Source organism: Lissotriton helveticus, unplaced genomic scaffold (genome assembly GCF_964261635.1).
Source record: "Lissotriton helveticus unplaced genomic scaffold, aLisHel1.1 SCAFFOLD_892, whole genome shotgun sequence".
Taxonomy (NCBI): domain Eukaryota; kingdom Metazoa; phylum Chordata; class Amphibia; order Caudata; family Salamandridae; genus Lissotriton; species Lissotriton helveticus.
The window spans coordinates 30,943-58,889 of record NW_027611928.1 but is presented as its reverse complement, the minus strand read 5'-3'; the positions used below and the strand labels follow the sequence as shown (position 1 = coordinate 58,889).

Genomic DNA, 27,947 nt, shown 5'->3' with positions numbered 1-27,947 from the left:
GGACTTCTTGGACCTATTGCTGTGTTCTGCTTTTACCAAGGCTTGCTACAGCCTTCCTGCGCTTTATATGAAGACTGGGCGCGCTTTTGATTTAGTGCCCCCAGCGAGGGAGAACCTGGGGCCTGAGCAGCGCGGAGCTGCAGCCTGGGCTGAGTGAACCACCCTCGTAGGGATTCCCCTCTCCTCTTGAGCCTTGTGGGTGCCCACCCCGATTATCTCGTTATTTATGGTGTACAGGTGCCCACCCTGCGTCTTAGCGTGCTATTTTTAATTTATGTGCTGGTGCCCACCCCGCGACTTTGCCTAATTAAGCGGGTGCCCACCCCGCTGTATATTTGTACTTATGAGGGAGCCTACCCCTCTTATTGCTGGAAAAGAGATCACGGCCACAGCCCGCGGCAAAACAGGAAGTCAGGCGCCGTAGTGCCTGACGGCGGGCGGGACTTTCGGTTTTGAAAGGAAGTCCCGCGAAGCCGCCCAAAGGAGAATGGTGGCGCATGCCCGTGCGGGGCTCCCATTGCTGAGGGAGAGCCCCCCGTGCAGTAGGACTGCTTTAAAGTTTGAGGATCCATCCTGGCGTGTGGGAAATATTCACAAGGTGAGGAATCTGCAGGTAAAGGAGTATCCACCAGAAAAAGCGTTACCGAAGGCAAGTAACTGGTTTGTTAGATTTTCCTGCTGTCGTATATTATCTAATTCCGGGTGGTGAACTCCGCTAGCAGAGTTTTCTGTAATCAGCGGAGCTTGCGGAGTTCCTAAAAACTCTGCGCTGTGGAGCGTTGCGAGGTTTTTTGCCCTCGCTTGCGCTCTTCAACGTCATGTACTGGAGCAAGGAAAATCCACATCCTGATGAGATTTTTCCTTGCTCGCGCTTGTCAAGGTCTAGTTGGTGAGCAAAATCAACTTCCTGGCGAGATTCGTCGTCGGATTTCTCAATGCGAGTAGCCGCGGCAGGACACAACCACTCGCGTTGAGAAACCTTACTTCGCATTGACAAAGCTGCCGCTCGAGTAGAAGCAGCTGCACCCTCTTGCGCTGCACATGGTGCCATTCACGATTAATTTTACAGGGCGGGACTACCAATCAGAGATCAAAATCACCACGAACTGCAGGACCCTAACACACTCCGCTGCTCGCAGAACTCCGCGTAGAGCAGTTGAGTTTTTTTGACACTTTGCGGAGTTCTTCATTGAGGAATCTTATCATGAAAATCTAGATTGCAGTCAAATGTTAAGAAACAAGGGTGAGTAGAAACCTTTTGGGTGGAAAAAATTTAAGAAATTAATATTGTGAATTTTTTGGTAATTAATTGATTTTTGCAAGTACTAACACTTCTCAATGTCAAGTAAAGACCTAGAGAGTTTTGTAACTTTCAGATACTCAAATTGTGGATTTTGATGCAATTAAAACATTTTCAAGGCCTGAAATTTCTTTGGAGGTTGCATGCGGGCAGCCTAAGTTATCCTGCTTGAATTTCTTGATTAATCCTATTGCAACTACAATATGTGCTCTCTCATGTAAAGTAAGGTTGTTAGAAGCTTTTCTGCAACTCAAGATATGCCTTACTTTTCACCTGGTGTGGGTGCATTTCTCATGTTTAGTGAGATCCCTTTTCTGAGTATAACGTTTCTGGCTTTCCCCTCCTGTATAAGGCTTTAGTCCAGTGTGAATTCTCTCATGTGAAGTGACATTGTATTCATGATTAAACCTTATCTGACATTCAGAACACACATCAGGCTTTTTCTCCCATGTGAGTTTGCTCATGACAAGTGAGAAGTAATTTGTGACCAAAACATTGCTTGCGTTTCGAGCACTCATAAGGTTTTTCCCCAGAGTGGGATCTCTCATGAAGCATAACTCTGTCTTTCAGATTCAAGCTTTTATGGGACTAGGATTTTCTCCAGTGTGGAGTTTCTCATGGTGAGATAGCGTTTTTCTCTGCAGCTTTTCTGGCATTCAGAGCACTCATAAGGTTTTCATCAGTATGGAGTCGCTTATGGTTAGTGAGGTTGTGCCTATCAAATAGGAATTAATTTCTGTCATTAATAACATAGGGAATGTTTTTTCCCTGTGTGCGTCTGCTCATGTAGAGTGAGATTGCGTTCAAAATTGATGCTTTTCTGGCACTTGGAGTACTGAAGTATTTTTGATGGTGTGTTTTCTTATGGTGCATGTAACCATCTCTACCTCTGAATCTTTTCTTACATTTAGAGCACTGATAATTTTATTCACCAGTGTGGATTCTCACATGTGCAGTGAGATCAGATTTACGGCTGAAACATTTTTGGCATTCGGAGCACTGATAAGGTTTTTCCCCAGTGTGGGTTCTTATATGGTGAGTGAGATTGATTTTTTCACTGAAACATTTGTGGCATTCAATGCACTGATAAGGTTTTTCCCCAGTGTGGGTTCTTCTATGCCGAGTGAGTATTCTTTTTTCACTGAAACATTTCTGGCATTCAGAGCACTGATAAGGTTTTTCCCCAGTGTGGAATCTCACATGTGCAGTTAGAAGTGATTTAAGTTTGAAATCTTTTGGGCATTCAGAGCACTGATAAGGTTTTTCCCCAGTGTGGGTTTGTATATGCTGAGTGAGACTGAGTTTGTTTTTGAAACATTTCTGACATTCAGAGCATGGATAAGCATTTTCCCCAGTGTGGGTTATTATATGTCGAGAAAGACTTCTTTTGTCACTGAAACATTTCTGGCATTCAGAGCACTGATAAGGTTTTTCACCAGTGTGGTATCTCACATGTGCAGTTAGAAGTGATTTAAGTTTGAAATCTTTTGGGCATTCAGAACACTGATAAGGTTTTTCCCCAGTGTGGATTCTTATGTGCCGTGTGAGACTACTTTTTATTCTGAAACATTTCTGGCATTCAGAGCACTGATAAGGTTTTTCCCCAGTGTGGGTTTTTATATGCTGCGTGAGACGGCATTTTTCATTGAAACATTTCTGGCATTCAGAGCACTGATAAGGTTGTTCCACAGAATGAGTCATTGCATGTTGAGAAAGACTTTGTTTGTTACAAAACCTTTTCTGGCATTCAGAGCACTGATAAGGTTTTACCCCAGTGTGGATTCTTGTATGTTCAGTGAGTCTGATTTTTACACTAAAAGATTTCTGGCATTCAGAGCACTGAAAAGGTTTCTCCCCAGTGTGGGTTCTTATATGATGAGTGAGACTGTTTTTGTCAATGAAACATTTCTGGCATTCCGAGCACTGATAAGGTTTCTCTCCAGTGTGGGTTCTTCTATGCCGAGTAAAACTGGTTTTGGCATTGAAACATTTCTGGCAATCCGTGCACTGATAAGGTTTTTCCCCAGTGTGGGTCCTTGTATGTATAGTAAGTCCTCTTTTGTCACTGAAATATTTCTGGCATTCAGGGCACTGGTAAAGTTTTTCCCCAGTGTGGGTTAATACATGTCGAGAAAGACTTTGTTTTTTACAAAACCGTTTCTGGCATTCAGAGCACTGATAAGGTTTTTCCCCAGTGTGGGTCCTTGTATGTATAGTAAGGTCTCTTTTTTCAATGAAATATTTCTGGCATTCAGAGCACTGGTAAGGTTTTTCCACAGAGTGGGTTAATACATGTCGATATAGACTCTCTTTGAAACTAAACCTTTTCTGGCATTTAGAGCACTGGTAAGGTTTTTCGCCAGAGTGGGTTATTACATGTCGAGAAAGACTTTGTTTGTTACAAAACCTTTCCTGGCATTCAGAGCACTGATAAGGTTTGTCCCCAGTGTGGATTCTTATATGTTCAGTGAGATAAGATTTACTGCTGAAACTTTTTTGGCATTCAGAGCACTGGTAAGGTTTTTTCACAGAGTGGGTTAATGCATGTCGATAAAGATGCGGTTTGATACTAAACCTTTTCTGGCATTCAGAGCACTGATAAGGTTTTTCCCCAGTGTGGATTCTCATATGCTCAGTGAGATTAGATTTACGGCTGAAACTTTTTTGGCACACAAAGCACTGAGAGAGGTTTTTCCCAGTGTGCATTCTCTCAAATTCAGTGAGATGAGATTTATGGCTGAATCTTTTTTGGCACAGGTAACTTTTTTCCCCAATTTGGGTTATTTTGCTTTGATTGAGGCGGGTTAGAACACTGAATTTGTTCTCACACCCCGTGTTTTTATAAGGTGTATTCCTAGAGTTACATTTAGTTTTTTCTTGCTTATATGCCACTGTAAGAGTGAACCCGATTTTAGAGTCGGGCTTGTTTAGATAATGTTCAGCATTTATCTCTAAAAGAAATTGTGTGTAATCTTCTTAACACTTGAATTGAGCAAAATATGTCTCGATGCAGCCCTGTAAAACCTGTCGAAATGTTTCTAGCAGATAACAGTCTTTTGGTTATAGCCTCTCCGGCAGCAACTTATTTTGCGACTGAAGTTTCTCTCAAATCTATTTGTATAGGTTCTTAGCAATGCAGTGATAAGGTGTTAGTCTAATATTTAATGATTAAACTGAGAAGTACCTTTTTGCATTGGCGTAATGGCAGTAACTGAGAACATTAGAACATGCACAGTACTATTGTGGCTCACCAGTCGCAGAACCAAAGTTCCTTTTACCCTTTGTATGTTTGGTGTAAGGGTAAGGATTGTAGTTCTGAAGACGAGGATTTATTTACATTAGCTATGGCACAACGGTGCTCATTAAATCCATTTTTATATTTAACAGTTTTACAAATCACTCATGCACAACAGATAATGTTGAGGCGATTTACATAGAATTACAGAACAGTACACAATAAAAAGGAAACAATCTGAGATGGTCATTAACACAATAAAGTGGTGAATTATTAAGGTTTTCGTCAGAGTGAGTAGAGTGGGTTGAGGTGTTATATCCCGAGGCATATAGTCTCAAACTTGCGTAACTGGTTAAAACGGTTGTTGAACAAAAGTCATTTTCCAATCTTCTGGTTGTTAGCGTGTCAGCTTTGGAGTCTTCTTTCAGTGTCTTTTCTTTGATGGTTTGCAGAAGAAACCTTTTGCTATATCTTTCTTTTATGCAGTGTGTGCTTCCACTCTGGAATTACATGATGCTTTAGATCATGTGTGCTTTAGATGAACGTTATTCTGTCATTCTGAGGCAATTTGTCTTTCTGATAATATTTCAGATGAGGATGTTGTGATTGGTCTTTCTGGCATTATTTCTGATGCTGTGTGGACAGATATGACTTTGCTCTGGGTTAATGAAATGCAAAATTAGAGACTTCACTTACAGGTATAGTACTTTCCTCAGCTCTCGCAACACCGAGATTTTGGAAATTGTTTAAACTTAGAATGCTAGATGTCCTTCAGTTTTTCAAAATAATCCTTCTTATGGCACGAACATTCCATTGGCTGGTGCTAAATCTTGCTTTCTTCGTCCGTAATTACCTATAGTATTAAAATTAAATAGTTAATAGATATAAATATCCCCAAAAATAATTTACAAGCCATATCATTGCAGAATTGCAGAATTTTGAAAGTGTTGAGCTGTTTTTCAGACAGAGCAGAGTCTAGAATGGTAGCCTGAGAGTACTTGGATGTAGGAGTGAGGATTTGTAGAATTTTCAACATTTTATTAAGCTTAGAAAGGATATATGTACCCTATGGACTTGCATCATAGAACCCCAAAAGCAGGACTTAAAGTCATATGGACAGGCACCAAACAGATATTTAAAATAGAATACTATTAATTAAAATGTAATGTAGATTTCTAGGATGGGCGTTTCCCTCTGCCCTGAGTTACCACCTACTTGTATCTGGTATCCTGACTTTTGAGCTCTGGCCTCTGCCGCACTCAAATCTTTTGTGTATTGCGAGGACTATGCCTAGACCGATCCCTCAACGACGGTCCAGAGTATGAATCAAGGGCAAAGTACTTAAGGAGTACTTTAATGTGTTCACTTTATTCCACCTGATTATCAGTAGTTAGGCTTTTCTGCACATGGATTTACCAGGTGCAGAAAAACAGGACACAATTTTTTTCCAGACAGAAAAATTAGACTGAAAAGACCCACAAGACTCTGGGTGCAGCAGAAGCAGCCAAGACTTATGCTGTTTTTTTACTAACTGGGGGAAACATAATTCTTCCCTCTGTTAGAAAGTGCTTTCCTCTTCCCTCCCCTGCTTCACCCATCTCCCCCAACCAACCACATGCATATATCTACCACCTTCTTAAAACAAGAGGTAAATAAAAGCAGAAAAACACTATGTAATAGTGAATGGCATGTGGTATGACAGGCAGGAGAATCTGTTCCTCGTGGCAACTCCCCAGTCCATGGCGTCAAACTTGTAACTGCATGTTACTGGGATAAATCTACCACAAAACAATTACATGAGATTTTTCTGCCACCTGTGCAACTTCTAACAAGGGACTATGAGAGATCTTGGACCGGTCCTGTGACCTGGAGGGTCACACCAAGTGTGCCCACATTTAAGGCAGAGGACTGTCATGGGTTTTACAGCTAGAGCGGTAGTGGAAAGCACCCTGTTGTAAGTATCAATAGCCTGATGAGTTCTTTGCATCATGGTCAGTGGAGTGGCTTTCTACTGACACACCCATGTAATGCTCCATTTCTATGCCTGTGCCCAGACTTTGCAATAACATCAAGAGCATGTTTAGGGTGTTGGTGTGCGTAGCATAAATGCAATGTGAGAGTGCGACAGAGTAAACTGCATCTCCTGCCTGCCAGTTGTGTATACAAGTGGAACCATCTATCCCTCTTTTATACCCCAGTTCAAAGTCCTCTGTTACCAAGGAATAATGTGCTCTACAAAGTACTCAGGTGCCTGCTGTGACACCAGGGATGGTGTCAGCCTGACAATTTATCTAAGTTGAAGGGACATCACCTGCCGGCTGAATTAATTAATGGAGAAGCTGTGCACCTGTCCTGAAGAGCCTAGAAGTCTGCCTAGAAGCCTGCCTGTCTAGTAAGAAAGGAAAGGGAGTTTAACTATCCAGCAGGAGGACAAGACTGTCCTGGAAAAAGCAAGGTCCGACACATCCTCGTTATCTGTAGGGCGGGCCAGAAAGCCATGCAGCAGGACCAGCTAGTCTGAGGGATGCCAAGACTCTCCCAACAGTTCAAGGCAGAAAATAAAACTCTACGACAATATGATTGTTGAGACCCAGTAGGATGATTGTGTGCTGCCAACCGTCCCGTTCAAGGTTGCATTTGCCAAATTCCTAACACAACAGAGACTGAATCTACTGACTTCCTGGAGAGCCTGTGTTGGGCTTTTAGCAGCTGAATTTCTGACTACTCTGTGTCAGAGGCCCATGAGGGACTACAACTACTCCAGTGTCGAAAGCCCTGTCTGAGCTCACGCCTGTGGTCCAGCCGGCCACAATGTGGGCTCAATTGCTGATGGTCGGGTCTCCAGAGGGGGCTGCACTTACAGACAGGCCAGGTGTGACTGCTACCTTGGGACTGCTGATCTTCAGGCAACTGCAAAGAAAAGACAGAGTGGGTGCCCTACTGAACGCATCACTATATCCAGGACAAAACCGCTCCACAAACGCATGCTGGTCGGTCACTGCTCTCTCGAGTCTTCGCGCGTGCCATTCAAGTGTCGGGAAACAGGAAAGAGACCCAAACAAGACTGACTCATCCTGTGAAAGGGTAAGACACTTACGACAGAGCATACAGGCATTGGGATGACTGGAGTGACAGAACTGCACCTATACTATAGTCATGATGCTTCTAAATGCCCCTAGAGGAGAAGAGGGTATCAGAACCGGATGCACCTGTCTGCAGCACATGGTAGTCTGGCATGCCTGCACTATCTTTTCACCCAACTGTACATAAAGATGATTTTAGAGCCGCTACGCACATAGTAGGGGGAATCTCAGACCATTCGCTGGTGGAGTTGCAACTCGATGGTCCGGTTGTGGCCTTCATGCTACCCCCAAGGGTTGATCCGTGATATTTAAAAGACAAGACGTTCAAAGCTCGTATGAGAGATAGAGCAGAATTCTATTTTAAGGAGAATGGGTGGCCTGTTGAATCAGTTTGCGTGCTATAGGGTGAATTTAAGGCAGTGATTCGAGGCCAGACACAAGCCTTGATTGGGAGAATGTCCAAGGAACGTAAATTGAAGTGCGAGGCTCAGGACAAGGAATGTGCTTTCCTGGAGGTTCGCTTGGCAAGTGGGGAATCAGTTTCTCTCCCATTACACCATCAACTGAAGCAGCACACATTAAGAGCACTAATGGAAAATAGCGGGCACTAATGCGCTGGCTACCCAGCATTGTCTCTATGATGTCGGTGATAAAGCCAATGAGTTGCTTACATGGTTAGAGAGACAAGACAAAGGACGGAACTGGATCCTTGAGGACACAGACAACAAGGGGACGGAAATACTGGGAGAGACTTCCTGAAAGACCTGACCCTGCCAATGCTAACGAATGAGGACCGAGACGCACTAGACCAAGACCTGACAGTAGACTAAATAAATTAGACAATAGGAACCTTGGAAACAGGGCAAGCGACTGGACCTGATGAGCTCCCGTTAGAATTATATAAAAGCATGATAGATAAAATCAGGGAGTACCTCCAGAGTATATGAAAATAAGGGTGTCTCCCGGAGGACCAAAGAACGTCTGAGGTGGCTGTCATCCAAAAAAGGACGAACCGGCAACTGAGTGTGGGTCTTATAGACTTATCTCCCCGCTTAATATTGTGATTAAGGTCCTTGCGAACGCCCTGGCGATCTGCCTGCGGACAGTAATTGCAACAGTGGTCAGCCTGATCAACTGGGATTTATACCACACCAAGGAACGCGCTTAAATCTCCGACACCTTAATGGAGTACCATATGCAATAGGGGATTCCTTTGCTGAACCAGTGGCGCTGCTCTTACGCTCTTGTATGTGGCCACTCTAGCGCGCATGCGTGTCAATAATACAGTCTACCGAGTCTTTGCCGTCCGACAGGGATGTTCCTTGTCTCCTATGCTCTTCACACTTGTTTGGGTTCACCACGACCTCTCATATGGGGTATTCCAGTTGATCAGGATATAATATCAACTGGAAGAAGTCCTTAATATTCCTGCTGGTGGCAGGGACCCTGTGGCTGTAGTCTAGGTGCACAGTTAGGGTGGCACTACATGGCTTTAAATATTTGGTTGTGTTCATTACAAGAGAGCACAGGCAGGAACATACTTCCGAAATTAGACCGTCTTCGCTGGGATTCCCCACACTTGCGGACGATCTCCTTACTGGGCCAGGTGGCCCTATTTGAAGTGATGACGCTCCAGGGTCTCCTGTACATTGTGCAAAAAATGCCCTTTAAGATCCCACCAGACATTTTTTTTCAAAAGGTAGTCTGAGAACTTCAGCTTCTGTTGTGGGATGGCGGCACGTCACGCTGAGTAAGGTGCAGAGGGGAGTTTATTAAGGTGGACTGGCGGTCAGGAGTATTCACAAGTATTACTGGGCCACGCAGCTGGTGGCAGTCAACAACTGGGTTTTTGCGGACTGTGAGGATCCTGCTTACCGGGTAGATAGATTGGCCATGGGCAAGAGAGGTTACCCCTCCCCAGTGCTGTATCGAAGAAAGTATGAGTGCACCCTACCTACTCATACCCAAACATTGGTAAGGGTGTGGAAAGAGGCTACCAAGTATTTAGGCTGGGAAGGTAAGCTGACTGAAATTAATCTAGTGTAAGATGGTGATCTCTTAAGTGCAGTGGGAGGATTGCAGGGCTTCATAAAATGGGGATTGATTAGCTTAGAACGGCCCGTCGATGTGTGGAGGGGATAGGCACTTGTGTCCTTCACGATCCTACAACAAAAGTATAAATTAGGCGACTAAACACAGTTCTGACATTTGCAGGTGGCCACGCTCTGCAAAGTCACATCCGGGAAGGGGGGCAGTTGCCTGATGCATCCCTACTGGAGGACCTGCTGCTAACTAATCCCGGACCGAAAAAGCAATCTCAACCATGTATAGGAAGTTGATCTGCAATTCTCTGGATCCCTTGGGGACGCAGAGAGCTGTGCGGGAGAGGGATCTAGGCAAGCTTTGCGATGGCGATTGGGTGGAGGCCATTCAGGATGCCAGGGAGGTGGCATTTAGAACTCATTTTTGTCTAATTTAACTGCAGATACTGATACTGCCAAATCAATGACCCTGTTTACATTAAAGGGCAGCTTGAACTCAGAGCTCAACAACAGACTTGATTGAATAAATAACCAGCACACTGCTTATCTTGCCAAGACACAGGTACTTTGTAAAACTCTTTTTATTGAACTAGTGCTCAATCGATAGTGTTGACACCGAAAATACGGGGCACATTAGTGAGAGTGATTAGATCAAAAACACAAAGTCTGCAAATATAGAGTGAGTAACATAGCTTGGCTTGTCCTGACACTCCCTGGCCAAATCCCACTACATAAAACTAGATTGCCCTTTATTGAAGGCAGGTAGTCCTCCCAAGGTTCTGGAGGTCGCTGGGCTGCAAGTCAATAGTTCTCCACAGATCCTCACCAGCAGAGAAGGCCGCGGTGCCCGGCTCTTCTTAGGTCGCCAAGAACTGAAATTCAGGGTCTGGGGATGCCACCTAAAATCTTGATTTAAGGGTGTTACAAGGGAGTGACAGGTAGAGGCTAATTGGCCCCTTTCCTGGGGTGTCTATACCCTCTATCATGCCCACCTCCTGTGGGAAGGGGACACAGTCCTAGCCCTGATTGGATAAGTCCCATCATCTTCAAGATGGTGGGCACTACAAAGTGTACTTCACCTCGCCTCCAGCTCCTGAGGGGTGGATTTGAAAGAGGGGGCGGGGGTTGCACCTCCTGTTCTATCTAAGGTTTCCCACCTGTCCTTGCGCCTAAAAGGGGTTGAGGACAGGAAGATCGCTTGCTCCCCCTAACAGGAGAGGCTGGGGTCGCATTACAAAGGCAGCAAGGCCTTTGAAAATCCCGGCCACAGATGGCTTTGCCTGACTAGGGGGAGGAGTGAGCACCTCCACCCAGGAAAGGCATTGTTATCAATCTCAAAGTGCACATGCACTCTCCCCATGAGGACAGAACACACTCTGGTGGTAGCAGGCTGGCTTAGGACAGTCGATGACCACACTAAGGATTGGTAGATTTTAGGGGACCCCTCTAAGGGGCACTCTGTGTGCAATTTTTAATAAATTGGACACTGCAATCGGCACAAGTTTATTATGCTGAGATGTTTGGTACCAAATATCCCATATTTCATTGAAACCTTCATGGAGCTGAGGAACTCGTAATGACAAGTGTGCAGCCAATGTACTTACTATAGAGCTTCCCTGGTCACTTGCAATATCCAGGAATCAACAAGGATATTGTAAGGGCATATCTGCTCATGCAGCTGCGCCCTCACAGGAGATATCCCTAAAGCAGCGTTCACTATAAGGCCTGCTAGAGGGGCGTCTTACCTATATCTCAGACAGTCCCTATGGGCATCGCATACAGGGATGTGTGCCACGTCGACTCTTCAGTTGTGTCTGCACCAAGATACACAGCTGCAGTGGCAGTATGTATGTATGTATGTATGTATGTATGTATGTATGTATGTGTGTATGTGCTTGGTGAGGGGTCCCTTAGGGTGGCATAATTTGTGCTGCAGCCTTTAGAGACCCTCTTTAACCACAAGGCCCTTGGTCCCAGAGGTATCTTTTACAAGGGACTTATAAGTGAGCTAATGGGGTGACAACCGTGGAAACGACTGGTACACTTTAGGGAAGGAGATCTGGCTCAGGGGACCTGGTTGGCAGGGACCCTGTGCCCTTCCAGTCAAAACTATATAATTTTCCAGGTAGAAAGTGAAGGCTAACCATGTCCAAAACAGGCCCTTTCCTACATTGAGACATTTTTCCTAGGACAGCGAAAACTCTACAGCAGGTCTTGCTCACAGTCCTTATACTGTGACTGCCACTACTGGACATTAATCTTGAATTGTTAAAGCAGGGCCAGGATCTGGACGGGAGCCAATGAAGAGGAGGGCAACTCACCAGATAATAGAAGTCTTCTGTCTTCACACTCACTCAGAGAGAACAATGCCATCCCATGTATTGCAGGAGAAAGAGGCCACAACCCTCAGTGAAACACTCACCTCTCAGATGGGATTCGTTAATAAGAATAAAATGAAGATAACCCGTCCCTGGGGACCCCACAGATACACCGTTCCTACCAGTACTATAAATGCTTGGGGTCCCGCAGGCAAACCTAACAGTGCTACAAAGGCTTAGGGGCCCTACAGGTAAACCTTTCCTAACCCAGGCTACAAATGCTATGTGCTCACTGCAGCGGGACTGGGCGCTCTAGGAGTGCAATTAAGTTACTTGGCATTTGTAACGAGGTAGGGGGGCGTAGCCCTCGTGAGTGGTGGAATCCCTGCCCTGCTGACCTGACGTCTCCGCCTTCTTCACAGACTGACGAGTGGAAGGACGGTCTGACCGGACCGGACGACGAGGAAGAGGATGGCGGCTCCTTTAATTGGGCGTTCACGTCTGAGGAGGAAGGTCCGGCCCCGAAGGACGTCAGAGCGACCGGATTGTCTAAAAGACAGGAAGTACTGTACACAGGGTGTGTAATCACCCCGGAGGAGAAGGCGGAAGTGAGCGGTACGGAGGAGAGCGGAGGAGAGGACCCGAAGGAACAGCGTGGAGAAGAAGGAGGGATCGAGACCAGAGGAAAGCCCGGAGGCCAACGACCCCGTGAACCGCCGTGCCACACTCCCGAGGGAGGAGTGTGGCTGTCACAGGTACGGCGGCGTTGGGCAGCCTGGGTGGGGAGCAGAAACGCTCGAGTGTAAAAAGTGTATATATCCCTGTTCGTCCCTTCCCTCTGGTTTCCCTACCATTCCAATACCTTTCCCTTCCCGGTTCCTTACTTCAACCCCTCCTTTTCCTTAGTTCACGGAGCACTGTACATAGAGAGAGCAAGTGTCACGGTGTTCACCCTCACATCCCCCGGGTCCCCTGGTGCACCTCCCATAGAGGACTTGACACTAACGGCCTCCCTCTTTGTTTGGTCTCTTCCATGTCGCGGAGCCGACAGTATCCGGAGTAAAGATACACCAAGCCCTAGGGAGAGACGGGAGAAGATCTTCAACACGGACCAAAGTACTTTTGCCAGAGAAAGACTGACCTTGAGAAACCGAAGGACGTTTATGTCTAAACCTCTGAGAACCATTAAAATAAAACCCTCTTTGAATCCTACACCTGGTGTCACGGTCGTCCCTACTCCCACGCCTACAGCATTTATCTACCCTTAGCAAAGCCAAGTGATAAAGGCAGTAGATCAGGATGATTCTGCTTGATCAGAAGTAGCTCTCACTATCAAAAAGGTGAAGACCCTGGTATAACACAAACGCAGACATGCGGTTAGGCTCTACCAGGACAAGTAGTAAACTATTAATTTATGTATCTGTAGGATTAGATTGCATTGCAAGTTAATTCTTATGTCACTATTTTCCGCATGCTACATATAACATAGATTCCTCACATGCTGACCCTGATGAAGGGAGAACCCCCCAAAATGAATTGGGGCAGACTGAATTTGAATTTACTCGCTGAACAGTGGATTTTGAAAGTGATTCTATGAGAATAAATATGCTTAAACTGGAATACAGGTGGATTTGCTTCCAAGGGAAGGAGACATTGATGCACTTTTACGGGTACAAGCTGTGGAGCAGGAGACACAGACCAGATCTAGTCTGGCAATATATAAACAACTGTAGCCAAGTACATCTACCTTCTGGCACGCGATGAGTGGATTACATAAACATGACAATAATGAATGAAAAATACACGGCATGCATAGACAAGGTTTGCTATGTAACCTCTGGACTCCTGTAAACCTAAACAACCACCAGTAATCAGACACTAGGGACATCACCTGAAGCTCCTAAGATTCTCTTTTTGTTTGGTATCTTGTTTTTAGAAAGTGGGTTTTCAGGATAAGCTATTTTTAGATGTGACTTCTTTTATTCCAGGATGGGCACTAGTTTTAACATTGTCATCTTTTATACTCTGCATACCAAGTTGCTGATTTTTTTTCACGCATCCCTCATTTCCCCGAACAGGAAACGTCTGGGGGTGGGGTGTGTCAGGTAGCCCCTGTAGTAGACGATTGGATAGAGGAAAAGGATTGCCATTCCATCCCTTCATATATTTCTCCCCTCCTATATTCACAGTCCCCTTTAACCAGTTGTACGCTTTGCTGTCATCAAGAAGTGGAGAGAGGGGAATCGGCAGGCGGCCCTTTTAAGCCGGAGCTGAGGACGGACATCAGAGGATACACTTGAAGAAGGGGGGCGGAGAGCGCGTCAGGTTGGTCCAGCTACACGCGGCATGGGAACGCGAGAAGAGAAACAAGTGGGGGAAGACCGGAAAGACAGAGAAGGACTAACAGCCTTACGAGAGAGCGAACCGGAGCCCAGGGGAGGTCATAGCTTGTCTGCGCTTTAAGGCTGTAACTGCCGCCTATCTTCATAGTGCAAAAAAACGATGGATTTAGGCCCAGATCCTTGTACTGGGGTGAATGTATGACATTGTTCTACATTCTGTCCATCAACTGTGTTTTTTGCAATTTTCACCCCGAGTGGGCTGGGTATGCTCAGACGTGAGTCCCAGGCTCTCCACACCACTGGAGTCAAGCTATCCAGGCTGATGAAGGCTGATAGCCAGAAACCGGTCCTTGGATGCTTGATTCCGGTCTGGGAAAGACATGGATTGGTAGTTCGGACTGGACTGTTCCCATGAGGCACAGGGTCAGAGCTGATTTGCATATAGCTAGTGTCTAACCCAGGGTGGTGTGGAGTGCAAAAAAACGATGGATTTAGGCCCAGATCCTTGTACTGGGGTGAATGTATGACATTGTTCTACATTCTGTCCATCAACTGTGTTTTTTGCAATTTTCACCCCGAGTGGGCTGGGTATGCTCAGACGTGAGTCCCAGGCTCTCCACACCACTGGAGTCAAGCTATCCAGGCTGATGAAGGCTGATAGCCAGAAACCGGTCCTTGGATGCTTGATTCCGGTCTGGGAAAGACATGGCTTGGTAGTTCGGACTGGACTGTTCCCATGAGGCACAGGGTCAGAGCTGATTTGCATATAGCCAGTGTCTAACCCAGGGTGGTGTGGAGTGCAAAAAAATGATGGATTTAGGCCCAGATCCTTGTACTGGGGTGAATGTATGACATTATTCTACATTCTGTCCATCAACTGTGTTTTTTGCAATTTTCACCCCGAGTGGGCTGGGTATGCTCAGACGTGAGTCCCAGGCTCTCCACACCACTGGAGTCAAGCTATCCAGGCTGATGAAGGCTGATAGCCAGAAACCGGTCCTTGGATGCTTGATTCCGGTCTGGGAAAGACATGGCTTGGTAGTTCGGACTGGACTGTTCCCATGAGGCACAGGGTCAGAGCTGATTTGCATATAGCCAGTGTCTAACCCAGGGTGGTGTGGAGTGCAAAAAAACGATGGATTTAGGCCCAGATCCTTGTATTGGGGTGAATGTATGACATTGTTCTACATTCTGTCCATCAACTGTGTTTTTTGCAATTTTCACCCCGAGTGGGCTGGGTATGCTCAGACGTGAGTCCCAGGCTCTCCACACCACTGGAGTCAAGCTATCCAGGCTGATGAAGGCTGATAGCCAGAAACCGGTCCTTGGATGCTTGATTCCGGTCTGGGAAAGACATGGCTTGGTAGTTCGGACTGGACTGTTCCCATGAGGCACAGGGTCAGAGCTGATTTGCATATAGCCAGTGTCTAACCCAGGGTAGTGTGGAGTGAAAAAAAACGATGGATTTAGGCCCAGATCCTTGTACTGGGGTGAATGTATGACATTGTTCTACATTCTGTCCATCAACTGTGTTTTTTGCAATTTTCACCCCGAGTGGGCTGGGTATGCTCAGACGTGAGTCCCAGGCTCTCCACACCACTGGAGTCAAGCTATCCAGGCTGATGAAGGCTGATAGCCAGAAACCGGTCCTTGGATGCTTGATTCCGGTCTGGGAAAGACATGGCTTGGTAGTTCGGACTGGACTGTTCCCATGAGGCACAGGGTCAGAGCTGATTTGCATATAGCCAGTGTCTAACCCAGGGTGGTGTGGAGTGCAAAAAAACAATGGATTTAGGCCCAGATCCTTGTACTGGGGTGAATGTATGACATTGTTCTACATTCTGTCCATCAACTGTGTTTTTTGCAATTTTCACCCCGAGTGGGCTGGGTATGCTCAGACGTGAGTCCCAGGCTCTCCACACCACTGGAGTCAAGCTATCCAGGCTGATGAAGGCTGATAGCCAGAAACCGGTCCTTGGATGCTTGATTCCGGTCTGGGAAAGACATGGCTTGGTAGTTCGGACTGGACTGTTCCCATGAGGCACAGGGTCAGAGCTGATTTGCATATAGCCAGTGTCTAACCCAGGGTGGTGTGGAGTGCAAAAAAACGATGGATTTAGGCCCAGATCCTTGTACTGGGGTGAATGTATGACATTGTTCTACATTCTGTCCATCAACTGTGTTTTTTGCAATTTTCACCCCGAGTGGGCTGGGTATGCTCAGACGTGAGTCCCAGGCTCTCCACACCACTGGAGTCAAGCTATCCAGGCTGATGAAGGCTGATAGCCAGAAACCGGTCCTTGGATGCTTGATTCCGGTCTGGGAAAGACATGGCTTGGTAGTTCGGACTGGACTGTTCCCATGAGGCACAGGGTCAGAGCTGATTTGCATATAGCCAGTGTCTAACCCAGGGTGGTGTGGAGTGCAAAAAAACGATGGATTTAGGCCCAGATCCTTGTACTGGGGTGAATGTATGACATTGTTCTACATTCTGTCCATCAACTGTGTTTTTTGCAATTTTCACCCCGAGTGGGCTGGGTATGCTCAGACGTGAGTCCCAGTCTCTCCACACCACTGGAGTCAAGCTATCCAGGCTGATGAAGGCTGATAGCCAGAAACCGGTCCTTGGATGCTTGATTCCGGTCTGGGAAAGACATGGCTTGGTAGTTCGGACTGGACTGTTCCCATGAGGCACAGGGTCAGAGCTGATTTGCATATAGCCAGTGTCTAACCCAGGGTGGTGTGGAGTGCAAAAAAACGATGGATTTAGGCCCAGATCCTTGTACTGGGGTGAATGTATGACCTTGTTCTACATTCTGTCCATCAACTGTGTTTTTTGCAATTTTCACCCCGAGTGGGCTGGGTATGCTCAGACGTGAGTCCCAGGCTCTCCACACCACTGGAGTCAAGCTATCCAGGCTGATGAAGGCTGATAGCCAGAAACCGGTCCTTGGATGCTTGATTCCGGTCTGGGAAAGACATGGCTTGGTAGTTCGGACTGGACTGTTCCCATGAGGCACAGGGTCAGAGCTGATTTGCATATAGCCAGTGTCTAACCCAGGGTGGTGTGGAGTGCAAAAAAACGATGGATTTAGGCCCAGATCCTTGTACTGGGGTGAATGTATGACATTGTTCTACATTCTGTCCATCAACTGTGTTTTTTGCAATTTTCACCCCGAGTGGGCTGGGTATGCTCAGACGTGAGTCCCAGGCTCTCCACACCACTGGAGTCAAGCTATCCAGACTGATGAAGGCTGATAGCCAGAAACCGGTCCTTGGATGCTTGATTCCGGTCTGGGAAAGACATGGCTTGGTAGTTCGGACTGGACTGTTCCCATGAGGCACAGGGTCAGAGCTGATTTGCATATAGCCAGTGTCTAACCCAGGGTGGTGTGGAGTGCAAAAAAACGATGGATTTAGGCCCAGATCCTTGTACTGGGGTGAATGTATGACATTGTTCTACATTCTGTCCATCAACTGTGTTTTTTGCAATTTTCACCCCGAGTGGGCTGGGTATGCTCAGACGTGAGTCCCAGGCTCTCCACACCACTGGAGTCAAGCTATCCAGGCTGATGAAGGCTGATAGCCAGAAACCGGTCCTTGGATGCTTGATTCCGGTCTGGGAAAGACATGGCTTGGTAGTTCGGACTGGACTGTTCCCATGAGGCACAGGGTCAGAGCTGATTTGCATATAGCCAGTGTCTAACCCAGGGTGGTGTGGAGTGCAAAAAAATGATGGATTTAGGCCCAGATCCTTGTACTGGGGTGAATGTATGACATTGTTCTACATTCTGTCCATCAACTGTGTTTTTTGCAATTTTCACCCCGAGTGGGCTGGGTATGCTCAGACGTGAGTCCCAGGCTCTCCACACCACTGGAGTCAAGCTATCCAGGCTGATGAAGGCTGATAGCCAGAAACCGGTCCTTGGATGCTTGATTCCGGTCTGGGAAAGACATGGCTTGGTAGTTCGGACTGGACTGTTCCCATGAGGCACAGGGTCAGAGCTGATTTGCATATAGCCAGTGTCTAACCCAGGGTGGTGTGGAGTGCAAAAAAACGATGGATTTAGGCCCAGATCCTTGTACTGGGGTGAATGTATGACATTGTTCTACATTCTGTCCATCAACTGTGTTTTTTGCAATTTTCACCCAGAGTGGGCTGGGTATGCTCAGACGTGAGTCCCAGGCTCTCCACACCACTGGAGTCAAGCTATCCAGGCTGATGAAGGCTGATAGCCAGAAACCGGTCCTTGGATGCTTGATTCCGGTCTGGGAAAGACATGGCTTGGTAGTTCGGACTGGACTGTTCCCATGAGGCACAGGGTCAGAGCTGATTTGCATATAGCCACGGTCTAACCCAGGGTGGTGTGGAGTGCAACAAAACGATGGATTTAGGCCCAGATCCTTGTACTGGTGTGAATGTATGACCTTGTTCTACATTCTGTCCATCAACTGTGTTTTTTGCAATTTTCACCCCGAGTGGGCTGGGTATGCTCAGACGTGAGTCCCAGGCTCTCCACACCACTGGAGTCAAGCTATCCAGGCTGATGAAGGCTGATAGCCAGAAACCGGTCCTTGGATGCTTGATTCCGGTCTGGGAAAGACATGGCTTGGTAGTTCGGACTGGACTGTTCCCATGAGGCACAGGGTCAGAGCTGATTTGCATATAGCCAGTGTCTAACCCAGGGTGGTGTGGAGTGCAAAAAAACGATGGATTTAGGCCCAGATCCTTGTACTGGGGTGAATGTATGACATTGTTCTACATTCTGTCCATCAACTGTGTTTTTTGCAATTTTCACCCAGAGTGGGCTGGGTATGCTCAGACGTGAGTCCCAGGCTCTCCACACCACTGGAGTCAAGCTATCCAGGCTGATGAAGGCTGATAGCCAGAAACCGGTCCTTGGATGCTTGATTCCGGTCTGGGAAAGACATGGCTTGGTAGTTCGGACTGGACTGTTCCCATGAGGCACAGGGTCAGAGCTGATTTGCATATAGCCACGGTCTAACCCAGGGTGGTGTGGAGTGCAACAAAACGATGGATTTAGGCCCAGATCCTTGTACTGGTGTGAATGTATGACCTTGTTCTACATTCTGTCCATCAACTGTGTTTTTTGCAATTTTCACCCCGAGTGGGCTGGGTATGCTCAGACGTGAGTCCCAGGCTCTCCACACCACTGGAGTCAAGCTATCCAGGCTGATGAAGGCTGATAGCCAGAAACCGGTCCTTGGATGCTTGATTCCGGTCTGGGAAAGACATGGCTTGGTAGTTCGGACTGGACTGTTCCCATGAGGCACAGGGTCAGAGCTGATTTGCATATAGCCAGTGTCTAACCCAGGGTGGTGTGGTGTGCAAAAAAACGATGGATGTAGGCCCAGATCCTTGTACTGGGGTGAATGTATGACATTGTTCTACATTCTGTCCATCAACTGTGTTTTTTGCAATTTTCACCCCGAGTGGGCTGGGTATGCTCAGACGTGAGTCCCAGGCTCTCCACACCACTGGAGTCAAGCTATCCAGGCTGATGAAGGCTGATAGCCAGAAACCGGTCCTTGGATGCTTGATTCCGGTCTGGGAAAGACATGGCTTGGTAGTTCGGACTGGACTGTTCCCATGAGGCACAGGGTCAGAGCTGATTTGCATATAGCCAGTGTCTAACCCAGGGTGGTGTGGAGTGCAAAAAAACGATGGATTTAGGCCCAGATCCTTGTACTGGGGTGAATGTATGACATTGTTCTACATTCTGTCCATCAACTGTGTTTTTTGCAATTTTCACCCCGAGTGGGCCTAGTATGCTCAGACGTGAGTCCCAGGCTCTCCACACCACTAGAGTCAAGCTATCCAGGCTGATGAAGGCTGATAGCCAGAAACCGGTCCTTGGATGCTTGATTCCGGTCTGGGAAAGACATGGCTTGGTAGTTCGGACTGGACTGTTCCCATGAGGCACAGGGTCAGAGCTGATTTGCATATAGCCAGTGTCTAACCCAGGGTGGTGTGGAGTGCAAAAAAACTATGGATTTAGGCCCAGATCCTTGTACTGGGGTGAATGTATGACATTGTTCTACATTCTGTCCATCAACTGTGTTTTTTGCAATTTTCACCCCGAGTGGGCTGGGTATGCTCAGACGTGAGTCCCAGGCTCTCCACACCACTGGAGTCAAGCTATCCAGGCTGATGAAGGCTGATAGCCAGAAACCGGTCCTTGGATGCTTGATTCCGGTCTGGGAAAGACATGGCTTGGTAGTTCGGACTGGACTGTTCCCATGAGGCACAGGGTCAGAGCTGATTTGCATATAGCAATATAGCCAGTGTCTAACCCAGGGTGGTGTGGAGTGCTAAAAAACGATGGATTTAGGCCCAGATCCTTGTACTGGGGTGAATGTATGACATTGTTCTACATTCTGTCCATCAACTGTGTTTTTTGCTACCAGCAAAGCGTACATTCAGTTGTACGCTTTGCTGTCATCAAGAAGTGGAGAGAGGGGAATCGGCAGGCGGCCCTTTTAAGCCGGAGCTGAGGACGGACATCAGAGGATACACTTGAAGAAGGCGGGGCGTAGAGCGCGTCAGGTTGGTCCAGCTACACGCGGCATGGGAACGCGAGGAGGAGAAACAAGTGGGGGAAGACTGGAAAGACAGAGAAGGACTAACAGCCTTACGAGAGAGCGAACCGGAGCCCAGGGGAGGTCATAGCTTGTCTGCGCTTTAAGGCTGTAACTGCCGCCTACCTTCATATTGGGGTCAAAACGTCGACTTTTGTTTTCACCTCAACAACGCCTTACGCTAACAGTTAACCTGATACATGCAGGAGCTTTTTGAGCATGTTGTCTAACTAAATGGTCATGAACAGTTGATGTCGTTCTTCATAACTGGCTCACATTTGAAGCCAGGGCTATTACGGACTGTTTTATAAACTATGAAGAAATGTTTACTCTTTAGATAGGAGTTAAGATCTGCTATATTTTACCTTCACCCTGCACTGCCTCCCCTTCTCCCCTCTTCCCTTGGGGCACACATTTTTCTATGATGATTATGAAATTCCTTTATTGGTTTTGTAATTTGTGTAATCCTTTGCTATGTTATCACACTGTGAGTAAAAACAAGTGTGATAAGACTTCAGTTTAGTTGTATTTTCATTTAGTATTCAATTGTTTGTCTGTTATCTGTACTGGGACCCCCTTGTATATGTAACAGCTTGTCGGCGGGCAGAACACCCGAACCTGGCGGAGGAGGGAAAGCCGAAGCAGAAGACCAGACCTCACTGAAGGACGCAGAGTCACCACGCCACGGCCCCGGAGTGACGTGGCTCTTCCAGGTGCGTGGGCGTCTACAGGGCTTTTGGAAAGGGGCTGAGTAAGAGAGGGACGGGAGGGAAGGCTGAGGGGTGAAAGGGACCAAGGGAAAAGGAAATAAGTGAGACGGAAACAGAGACAAGAGCAGAAATCATCAGCTACTCTTTTTCTTTTGGTTGCTCCAACCTCTACACCACAGCTTTCCAAACTATGTGGCGCGACCCATATGCAGGTGTGTCGCATCGGCAGAGTCGAGCTGCAGGGGCTCTTAGAAGGGGCGAAGCAACAACAAAGCCTTATTAACATGCACAAGGTCTTAAAGACCTGTGAAGTGCTCAAGTGCGGCTGTGAGCGGTCCCGGGCTGCCACACACGACGGGGCGGGGGGGAGGGAGTGCTGAAGTAGTGTGACCACCGTTTTTGGCGGAGTGTCCCAGTGTCCCGACACTTTTCTCCAAAGTAGAGAAATGTCCGGGTTTTACAACAGCGTCCGGGTAAAACATCCAAATGTCCCGGTTTTAGCATGCTGTTTAGATCACCCCCGCAGGCCTTCCAGCAACAGGCAGAGTGGCGCTGCAGGGGCTCTTATATGAATAACAACAAAGCCTTATTAGCACGTTAAATGGTCTTCATTTGTGGATAGTCCATTTGGCAAAGGGCTCTTCAATGACTGAATACAGTGGGTTATTGGGTCCAGGGGGTTGGCCTGGGGTTTGGGGCAGCCCCGGGATCGCGGTGCATTGGGAAAAAAAGCTGCCAAGAAGCCCTATAGAAGCTTTCACATTTACATCATACTGCACGCTGCGGCTTGTAACCTTACGAAAACAAAAACATAAACAATTCAGTTCAATGGAGAATGCCCGTGTGAGCCTTGGGCATGGAGGAGTGCGGGGGAGGGAGTGAGTAGGGGCGCTGCGCACCTGGGCACCACCAATACAGGAAAATATAAAAAAGATTTAAGAATGAAAGCAACATTGTTTCCTCTTTGTCACAGACCCTTATGGAACCCACAGAATATGTTGGTCGGGGGAGAGGGATAGAGTGAGACAGAGAGAGAGAGAGTGAGACAGAGAGGGAGGGAGTGAGATAGACAGGGAGGGAGACAGAGAGTGAAACAGAGAGAGTGAGACAGAGGGAGACGGAGGGAGAGACAGAGGGAGACCGAGGCAGAGACAGAGGGAGAGGGAGGGAGACATAGAGAGAGAGGGAGGGAGACAGAGAGGAAGGGAGACAGAGAGGAAGGGAGACAGAGAGGGAGGGAGACAGAGAGGAAGGGAGACAGAGAGGAAGGGAGACAGAGAGGGAGGGAGACAGAGAGGGAGGGAGATAGAGAGGGAGGGAGACAGAGAGGGAGTGAGACAGAGGGAGGGAGACGGTCGGCAGGAGAGGGAGTGAGACAGAGAGGGCGTGAGACAGAGAGGGCGTGAGACAGAGAGGGAGGGAGACAGTCGGAGGGAGAGGGAGTGAGACAAAGAGGGAGTGAGACAGAGAGGGAGTGAGACAGAGAGGGAGTGAGAGAGAGGGAGTGAGAGAGAGGGAGTGAGACAGAGGGAGTGAGACAGGGAGGGAGGGATACAGGGAGGGAGGGAGGGAGACAGTCTGAGGGAGAGGGAGTGAGACAGAGGGAGGAAGACAGAGAGGGAGGGAGACAGAGAAGGAGTGAGACAGAGAGGGGTTGAGACAGAGAGGGAGGGAGGGAGACCGATGGAGGGAGACAGATGGAGGGAAAGGCCACCTCTGCCACTGATTCCCTCACTAGTACCCTTTAACAGTGTCCCTCAAGTCTCTCTGTGTGGGGTGTGTGTGTGTGGGGGGGGTGTGTGTGTGGGGGGTGTGTATGGGGGGGTGCGGGGGTGTGTGTGGGGTGTGGGTGTGTGGGGTTGGTGTTGGGTGTGTGGGGTTGGTGTTGGGTGAGTGGGGTTGTGTGTGTGGGGGTTTGTGTGTGGGGGGTGTGTGTGGGGTGGTGTGTCTGTGGGGTGGTGCCTGTGGGGTGGTGTGTGTGGGGTGTGTGTGTGGGGTGGGGTGTGTATGTGTGGGGCCCGAACCCACCATAGGTGGTTCGGGCTCGCTCGCTGCGCTTTCTCGTGTTACTGTGTCCCTGAAAATATTTTCACAAAAGGGTGTGTCACCAACAAGAAAAATTTGGAAAGCTGTGCTCTACACCCTCCCTTCACATTTATGCATAGTTATTATTTATCCCTCACATCCTCCTTGGACTAAACCATAAAGCAAAAACACTTACCTGAGTCTTTTCCTTCTGTCCGAGGGACGGCGGCGGCCAAGGCACACCTAAGGGACTGAAGAATATAACAGAGACAATCAATCATTGTGATTTCCTGTAATACTAATAAAAAGTGCATACCAAGAAATTATTCAATGCAGTGTGCTCCTTCTTGACCGACTCTTCTACAACGGGGAGCTACATACTTTCCCTACAGGGAATGGGAGACAGAAACACAGAGACCAACAGACACACACATACGGGAAAGCATAGTAGGAAAACGCTATATACAGTTTTTATATGCTTGCATATGTACATTGTTAGGTCTCGCTATTATATCCCGCAGGGATTAATAGCGAGAGTATATAGTAGGCAAAACAAACTCTTGACCAAGCGCAGATTCCGTCCAGTTCATGTGAACCAGTCGTGTGAGACGCGCGTCCACGTCAAACCCATCAGCCTCGCACCGCAATGGAATGCTGCCTCCCAAGCTGCTCCCCCGCCATCAGACTTCAAAGCAATGCGCTCCCGCCCCGCACCCCCACAGCAATGCCAAGAGCTTGTTTAACAAAAGCGAACGGTGCCGCTGGTTTCATTTATGCAGTCTGCATTAGGAAAACTCTGGTCGTGCAATCTATGTCCTAGTTGTGTTTAAAACACAAAACCGCAGTGGTGTGAGACAGTTTCTTTTTCTTGCCTTCTGCTCCCCTGATTGTACTCGTTTTTCTAGCCTCTGCCCCCCTGATTGTGCCCGTTCTCTTGCCTTCTGCTCCCCTGATTGCACTCATTTTTCTTGCCTTCTGCTCCCCTGATTGTGCCCGTTCTCGTGCCTTCTGCTCCCCAGATTGTACTCGTTCTCTTGCCTTCAGCTCCCCTGATTGCACTCGTTTTTCTTGCCTTCTGCTCCCCTGATTGTGCCCGTTCTCTTGCCTTCTGCTCCCCTGATTGCACTCGTTCTTCTTGCCTCTGCTCCCCTGATTGCACTCCTTCTTCTTGCCTTCTGATCCCCAGATTGCACTCCTTCTTCTTGCCTTCTGCTCCCCTGATTGTGCCCGTTCTACCAGGACAAGTAGTAAACTATTAATTTATGTATCTGTAGGATTAGATTGCATTGCAAGTTAATTCTTATGTCACTATTTTCCGCACACAACATACAACATAGATTCCTCATGTGCGCCCCCTGATGAAGGGAGAACCCCCAAAATGAATTGGGGCAGACTGAATTTGAATTTACTCGCTGAACAGTGGATTTTGAAAGTGATTCTATGAGAATAAATATACTTAAACTGGAATACAAGTGGATTTGCTTCCAAGGGAAGGAGACATTGATGCACTTTTACGGGTACAAGCTGTGGAGCAGGAGACACAGACCAGATCTAGTCTGGCGCTATATAAACTCTAGCCACACACATCTACCTTCTGGCACGCGATGAGTGGATTACATAAATACTACAATAATGAATGAAAAATACACGGCATGCATAGACAAGGTTTGCTATGTAACCTCTGGACTCCTGTAAACCTAAACAAACACCAGTAATCAGACACTAGGGACATCACCTGAAGCTCCTAAGATTCTCTTTTTGTTTGGTATCTTGTTTTTAGAAAGTGGGTTTTCAGGATAAGCTATTTTTAGGTGTGACTTCTTTTATTCCAGGATGGGCACTAGTTTTAACATTGTCATCTTTTATACTCTGCATACCAAGTTGCTGATTTTTTTTCACGCATCCCTCATTTCCCAGAACAGGAAACGTCTGGGGGTGGGGTGTGTCAGGTAGCCCCTGTAGTAGACGATTGGATAGAGGAAAAGGATTGCCATTCCATCCCTTCATATATTTCTCCCCTCCTATATTCACAGTCCCCTTTTACCAGTTGTACGCTTTGCTGTCATCAAGAAGTGGAGAGAGGGGAATCGGCAGGCGGCCCTTTTAAGCCGGAGCTGAGGACGGACATCAGAGGATACACTTGAAGAAGGCGGGGCGTAGAGCGCGTCAGGTTGGTCCAGCTACACGCGGCATGGGAACGCGAGGAGGAGAAACAAGTGGGGGAAGACTGGAAAGACAGAGAAGGACTAACAGCCTTACGAGAGAGCGAACCGGAGCCCAGGGGAGGTCATAGCTTGTCTGCGCTTTAAGGCTGTAACTGCCGCCTACCTTCATATTGGGGTCAAAACGTCGACTTTTGTTTTCACCTCAACAACGCCTTACGCTAACAGTTAACCTGATACATGCAGGAGCTTTTTGAGCATGTTGTCTAACTAAATGGTCATGAACAGTTGATGTCGTTCTTCATAACTGGCTCACATTTGAAGCCAGGGCTATTACGGACTGTTTTATAAACTATGAAGAAATGTTTACTCTTTAGATAGGAGTTAAGATCTGCTATATTTTACCTTCACCCTGCACTGCCTCCCCTTCTCCCCTCTTCCCTTGGGGCACACATTTTTCTATGATGATTATGAAATGCCTTTATTGGTTTTGTAATTTGTGTAATCCTTTGCTATGTTATCACACTGTGAGTAAAAACAAGTGTGATAAGACTTCAGTTTAGTTGTATTTTCATTTAGTATTCAATTGTTTGTCTGTTATCTGTACTGGGACCCCCTTGTATATGTAACAGCTTGTCGGCGGGCAGAACACCCGAACCTGGTGGAGGAGGGAAAGCCGAAGCAGAAGACCAGACCTCACTGAAGGACTGACCCTCTTATGATCCCTCGGAGGGTCTGTACAAGGGGTGACCGGTGACTGACCCTCTTGTGATCCCTCGGAGGGTCTGTACAAGGAGTGACCGGTGACTGACCCTCTTATGATCCCTCGGAGGGTCTGTACAAGGAGTGACCGGTGACTGACCCTCTTGTGATCCCTCGGAGGGTCTGTACAAGCAGTGACCGGTGACTGACCCTCTTGTGATCCCTCGGAGGGTCTGTACAAGGGGTGACCGGTGACTGACCCTCTTATGATCCCTCGGAGGGTCTGTACAAGGGGTGACCGGTGACTGACCCTCTTATGATCCCTCGGAGGGTCTGTACAAGGGGTGACCGGTGACTGACCCTCTTATGATCCCTCGGAGGGTCTGTACAAGGAGTGACCGGTGACTGACCCTCTTGTGATCCCTCGGAGGGTCTGTACAAGCAGTGACCGGTGACTGACCCTCTTATGATCCCTCGGAGGGTCTGTACAAGCAGTGACCGGTGACTGACCCTCTTGTGATCCCTCGGAGGGTCTGTACAAGGGGTGACCGGTGACTGACCCTCTTATGATCCCTCGGAGGGTCTGTACAAGGGGTGACCGGTGACTGACCCTCTTATGATCCCTCGGAGGGTCTGTACAAGGGGTGACCGGTGACTGACCCTCTTATGATCCCTCGGAGGGTCTGTACAAGGAGTGACCGGTGACTGACCCTCTTGTGATCCCTCGGAGGGTCTGTACAAGCAGTGACCGGTGACTGACCCTCTTATGATCCCTCGGAGGGTCTGTACAAGCAGTGACCGGTGACTGACCCTCTTATGATCCCTCGGAGGGTCTGTACAAGGAGTGACCGGTGACTGACCCTCTTATGATCCCTCGGAGGGTCTGTACAAGGAGTGACCGGTGACTGACCCTCTTATGATCCCTCGGAGGGTCTGTACAAGGAGTGACCGGTGACTGACCCTCTTCTGATCCCTGGGAGGGTGTGTACAAGGAGTGACCGGTGACTGACTCAGCTTCTTCAACACTTCAATGCTCCCCCCGCCGCCCCATGACCACACTGGGGGCGCTGGCAGCTCCAACCTCCCCCCAGCCCCCGCGGCTGTTGAAATGTCCCAGATACAAAGCGACCAACGCACCTTAGAAACGGGGATTGCTGCAGCCAGGCTTAGAATAGTCAGTCTCACGCGCCGTGCAACTGCGCATGCGCAGAAAACAGACACTGTCTCCAGCATGCGCAAAGAGTCCAGTACCAATGGAGCTTGTAAACTGCGATTAGAGTACCTCACCTCTCCTTGTGCACCGCTCAGTGGGGGCAGCAGGGCCTTGGGGAGAGGTGGGGGCAGCCCCGCTGAGTCCGGCACCGGGGGCCCGGCTGCCTGTAAGGAGTGTGTCCCGGTGTGTTATTGCCCCGGAGTGACGCGCGAGCT

General features: G+C 47.9%; 1 protein-coding gene across 1 annotated transcript; it reads right to left on the bottom strand.

The window, feature by feature from the left end:
• Positions 1-553: 553 nt before the first annotated feature.
• Positions 554-27,947, bottom strand: LOC144807250 (uncharacterized). Its single transcript, XM_078673100.1, has 4 exons — positions 27,807-27,947; positions 23,852-23,906; positions 2,501-5,388; positions 554-607 (listed from the first exon to the last, which is right to left on the bottom strand). Exons 3-4 carry the CDS (start codon positions 4,004-4,006, stop codon positions 554-556), a joined length of 1,560 nt encoding a protein of 519 aa, XP_078529226.1. The 5' UTR covers positions 4,007-5,388; positions 23,852-23,906; positions 27,807-27,947.